Source organism: Bison bison, unplaced genomic scaffold (assembly GCF_000754665.1).
Source record: "Bison bison bison isolate TAMUID 2011002044 unplaced genomic scaffold, Bison_UMD1.0 scf7180017864285, whole genome shotgun sequence".
Classification (NCBI taxonomy): Eukaryota; Metazoa; Chordata; class Mammalia; order Artiodactyla; family Bovidae; genus Bison; species Bison bison.
In genome coordinates, this window is record NW_011494857.1 from 1,891,158 (window position 1) to 1,895,958 (window position 4,801).

General features: G+C 57.6%; 1 protein-coding gene across 2 annotated transcripts in view; it reads left to right on the plus strand.

Moving 5' to 3' along the window:
• Nucleotides 1–4,801, plus strand: part of SPIB (Spi-B transcription factor (Spi-1/PU.1 related)) — a 6,095-nt gene that overhangs the window by 261 nt on the left and 1,033 nt on the right. The window contains exons 2-6 of one of the 2 annotated variants that reach the window (XM_010849650.1): nucleotides 907–934; nucleotides 2,440–2,512; nucleotides 2,801–3,012; nucleotides 3,374–3,524; nucleotides 4,779–4,800. In XM_010849650.1, coding sequence (XP_010847952.1) covers nucleotides 907–934; nucleotides 2,440–2,512; nucleotides 2,801–3,012; nucleotides 3,374–3,524; nucleotides 4,779–4,800 — 486 coding nt within the window. Of the gene's footprint in view, nucleotides 1–906; nucleotides 935–2,439; nucleotides 2,513–2,800; nucleotides 3,013–3,373; nucleotides 3,525–4,778; nucleotide 4,801 lie in introns of those variants that run through there. The other variant, XM_010849651.1, reaches the window with a different exon arrangement.

Genomic DNA, 4,801 nt, shown 5'->3' on the forward strand with positions numbered 1-4,801 from the left:
TGGGGCGGCGGTCCCTACCCCACCCAGGAGGCAGGAGGGTGGGAGGGGCTGGGGTCCACTCCCCCTCCTGGATCTCTTTGCCTCTGCCACCTCGATTCCCTCCTGCATCCCACCGTGTCTCCCCTGGACCCCTGAGGAGAGAAAAGAGGATCTCTCTCCCTTGGGGCGCTTGCTTCTCTCCACCCTGGTGTCCTCCCAAGTGGCCCTTGGCCTCCGTCCCTGTCTTCCTCCAGGTCTCACTGCATCCCGGACTCCTGTGTCTGCAGCCTGTGCCGCGGGCCACATCTTTTCTGTTTGTGGGTCTCTTGTTTACTGCCTCTTGCTCCCTCGCTGTGTCTTTTTGTCTGTCTCATCTCTCCATCTGTCTGCCTGTCTATTCCCCACCCATTTCTGGGGCTTAATAAATACCTCCTGCAGCCCAAGCGTGAATACCTCTCCACACCTTTCTCCCTTCCCTCCTCTCCTCCCTTCGCCTTGGCAGAGCCTCTTCTGTATTTTCCCATCTCCATCCACACGCCTCTCCCGTCGTCTTTCGCCTCTGGTCCAAGATGGACCCATTGAACGGACTCGCTCACCGAGGCCCCCTCCCACCCCCACCCGCCCTCGGGCACCCACATCTTCTCTCCGGGGACTTTCTCTCCTTCACTTTCCCTGCCCCCGCCGGCCTCTGTCTATGCAAATCCCAGGGAGGGGGAACATTTGCCTGGCCTCCGCCCCCCACTTCCTGTCCCGGTGGGAGAGTGGGGGTGAGTGTGGTGGGGCTGGTCCCACACGGAGACACGCAGCCGCGGACCGGCTGTGGTGGTCACAGCTGCAGCCGCCTGCCCCCTATCCATCCCCCAACCACTTCGAGAGCCAGGAGGCTGAAGACGCCCCTGACATGCCCTTGTGTCTCTCCCCCTCCAGGCTCGACGGGCCACACTTCAGCTGTCTGGTGAGTCGGGGTCCTGGGGGTCAGCTAGGGCTGGGGTCGGGGGAGACCCACGTGGCCCATCGCGACCTTCCTGCCTCAGTTTCCCCCTCTGCTTCTTCCTGTCCCTTTGTCTTTCTGACTTTTCATTGCTATCCCCAAGCTCCGTTTTCCCCACCCCCTGCCATCACAGATGATTTTTCTAACATCTCTTTCCTTCTCTCAGACCCTGGTCCACTTCCTCCAATGGGGAGGAGTAGGTCTTTGTGTCTTTTACTTTGCGTCTCTTCCTCCATGCATCCCACGTTCAGTAAATCTACTTCTTCCTTCTTCCCTTCTCTGCTTGACTTCATATATTTTCAAAAATTGAGTCGAAACTATTTCAGACACGCAGAATACTACACCCCACCCCCCATAAACCCACAACCTACTCCAAGAAATAAAACCCCACACATATGCTTGAAGGAAACCCCTGCGGGTGCCCCTTCTCCAGCGCATCCCACACTCCTCCAGCTTGAAGAGTTTTTTTTTTAATTGAGGTTTGCCTTACAAGTCAGAAAAGTGACAAGTCTTGTGGACAGCTCAGTGAGGTTTTCACTTATGTGCACACCTGCGTAACCACAAACTGTATGAAGATATAGAACATTGCCATTACTCTAGAAGATTCTGTCATGTCCCTGCGCAGTCAATAGCCCCCTCTGATACTTTCCACCACAGATTAGTTTTGTTTGGTTCTGAGCTTTATGCACAGTGGCCCCCTTTGGGTCTGGCTTCCTTCACGTGACCTAAAGTGTGTGTCAGACATGGGTCCTTCTTCTTTGTTGTATAGTACTCTGTCTCAGGACGACACCACAGTTCTCGTGCGTTCTCCTGTCCCTGGGCACTCAGGCTGTTTCCCGTTTGGGGCTGTTACTAAAGCTGCCCTGATTGTTCTTGAACAAGGCTCTTTTGTGGACTTAACGTTTCCAGATCTGGTGGGTAAATACCTAGCCCTAAGACCAGGATGACATATCTCTAGTTTTAGATTTTCACTGCTAAAGCAACACTCAGCTCTTGGGGTGAATTGAAGCGATGTGGAGGTGGATAAAAGAAGGGTCGAGAGCTTCTTTCCCTCTGTTAAAAACCCTTCCGTGCCTCTTACCCTTCACCCCCTATGCCCCCGGCCCTGAGGCAGGCAAGCCTGGGGGAATTCTCCACCCTCCTCAGCTGCTATGACTGTGTACTGGCGAGGTGCTGGGGTTCCCGGAAGCCCACACCCTTAGTGGGAGCTGGCTGCTGTCTGTCAGAGAGCCTGGTCTCTGTGTTTCTGTGTCTCTGCCCGTGTCTCTTGCTCTGTGTGTGTGTGTGTGTCTGGGTCTTTGTGTGTTCTGCTGTGCTGTGTCTACCTCCCATCTCGGTGCCCCTGTCTCTGGTGCCTGGCCTCTCTTTCTCGCCCTCTCCCAGCCTGTCAGAGTCTCCTGCCTGGTCCGGGGTGGGTGGGGTCTTCCCTGCAGCCTGGGTGACCCCTCTTCCTCCCCCACTTCTATCAGTACCCGGATGGGGTCTTCTACGATCTGGACAGCTGCAAGCACTCCAGCTACCCAGACTCAGAGGGGGCGCCTGGTGAGTGACCCTGGCCCAGCCCCCCTCCCCGCCCCGCCCCTTGGGCCCGTTTCACAGATGGGGGAGCTGAAGCCCAGGGGAGCTGTCAGCTGGCCCAGCAGGACAAGGTTAGCCCCAGGCCTCCAGACCTCCTCCCCTTTCCTCTCCCATGCACCCGCTCGCCCATGCAAATCCTGGGGTCACAGATTTGCACAGCCCACAATAGCCCCTCTGTGCTGGCAGGGGCTTCGAGGGGGAGGGGCCCGAGGCCAGACCTCTTGGCTTCTAATCCTGCGCCCTTCCCCCTAGACCTGTGGAGCTATGGCCTCAGTCCCGCCGTCCCAGGCGCCTCCTATGAAACCTTCGACCCGGCTGTGGCCACCTTCGGCCAACCCCAGGGTGTCCAGCTTTGCTATGGCCCCTCAACCTACAGCCCCGTGGGGAGCCTGGACCCAGCCCCCAGCCTGGAGGCCCCGGGACCTGGCTTCCCGGCGTACCCCACGGAAGACTTCCCAAGCCAGGTGAGGGCCGGGGAGACCGCGGAAGTTCCCCATCCTTTGATTGAGGTGCCCGGCACCGCATCAGAACCCGAGCGCATAGGGAACCCTTAACCCCTCTGATGACTCGGGTTAAACGGTATTATTACTCCATCACACAAGCCAGCCACCAGAGGTGCAGACGTGTGTCAAGGGGCGGGAGGCTCTCAGGGAGGTGGCCCGGGTGTCCCTGGCCATGCCATGGAGATCGGAAGTGAGCCCGAGGGCAGGCTGTGAGCGGAGCAGGGAGCCCACAGCCAGGGCCTGGGAAGAAGCGAAGGGACCGAAGCAGAGGGAGGCAGAGAAGGGAGCCCCCCTGGCTATGGGTAACCCTGACCTTCCGCAGACCCTGGGCCCCCCGGCGTACGCCCCCTACCCCAGCCCCGTGCTCTCAGAGGAGGAGGACCTCCTCTTGGACAGTCCCGCCCTGGAGGTCTCGGACAGCGAGTCGGACGAGGTCCTTGTGGCTGGCCCGGAAGGCAGGGGATCCGAGGCAGGTATGTGGGAGCCAGTGGGGTGCGAGGGACTCCACCTGGTGGTGGGGGGAGTGGGGGGGTTAAGGGAACCATGTCTGCCCGAGCACCTACAGTACATACTCCAGTGCTGAGGGCAGTTTCCAGATCTGCCATCTGCTGGCTGTGCTGCCTTGGGCAACCGCCTCTATGTGCCTTGGTCTCCTATCTGTACAATGGGACGAAAACACTAATAGTATCTATTCCTGGTGGCTAGGAGGGTTTGGGGGATCGTAAGTGTTAACGAGGTAGCAATGCTTGGCACAGAGTCAGTACTCAATGAATCTTCACCATCATTACGGACACAAGAGCAACAGAAACCATTACAATATCAGCTCCCACCTAGTCAACCTCTGTTTCTGCCCCTGTGCCTGACCTCCATTACTCGCAACCCCTGCAAGCTGGAATTATTAGTCACTTTCCCTATCTGGGCCTCAGTTTCCCATCTGTAAAATGGGCTTTGTTATCATCATCCCTGTCTTGTGGGGTTTTGATGAAGATTAAATGAGCTCGTAATTGTACTGTGCATAGCGCAGCCCGTGGGTACCACGTGCTTCATAAAGACTGGTAAAAGTAAAACACAGACACACACAAGCCTCATTTATATAACTGAGGAAACACCAGCTCAGAGAGGTTAAGTCACCACCCCAACACCACACAGCTGGAAAGTGGCAGAGGTGGGGTTCTTGTATCTAATGCCTGCTATGAATTGCCACAGGCCCCCATCCTCCCATGGCCAGTTCTGTGGGCCCCTTGCTGCTTCTAGAAGCCCAGGAGTTAAAGCCCTTGGCCTCTCCCAGGATCCCAGTCTCTCGAGCTGACATGCTGGGAGGCCTGAGGCTGAAGAAATGGCCAGGAAGATTCAAACCAACTCCAGATCTCTTCACTAGTCAGCTGTTAGAAGCCTTTGAGGAGCACTGCCAACCCATTTGGCAGATTCATCCGTGCGCTCCACAGATACATTCTGACCACCGAGCAGGCACAGGATAGGCACACAGCCTGAAAAGCAAAGCAGGGATGGGAGACAGGGGTTCCGGGGTGACAACTTCAGGAAGGGGGAGCAACTTACCCCGGATGGGAGGGGTGGCATAGAGGGAGCCAGGCACGGTGACCCAGCAGCCACCTCCCTCATCCCACTTCTCTTGATGGGGAGGTAGGGGCTTGGCTGTTCCGGACCGGGGAGAGCGCGGGGTGGGGCCCTGAAGGATGCTTCCGTTAACCGCCCCGCACCCGCTGCAGGGGCCCGCAAGAAGCTGCGCCTG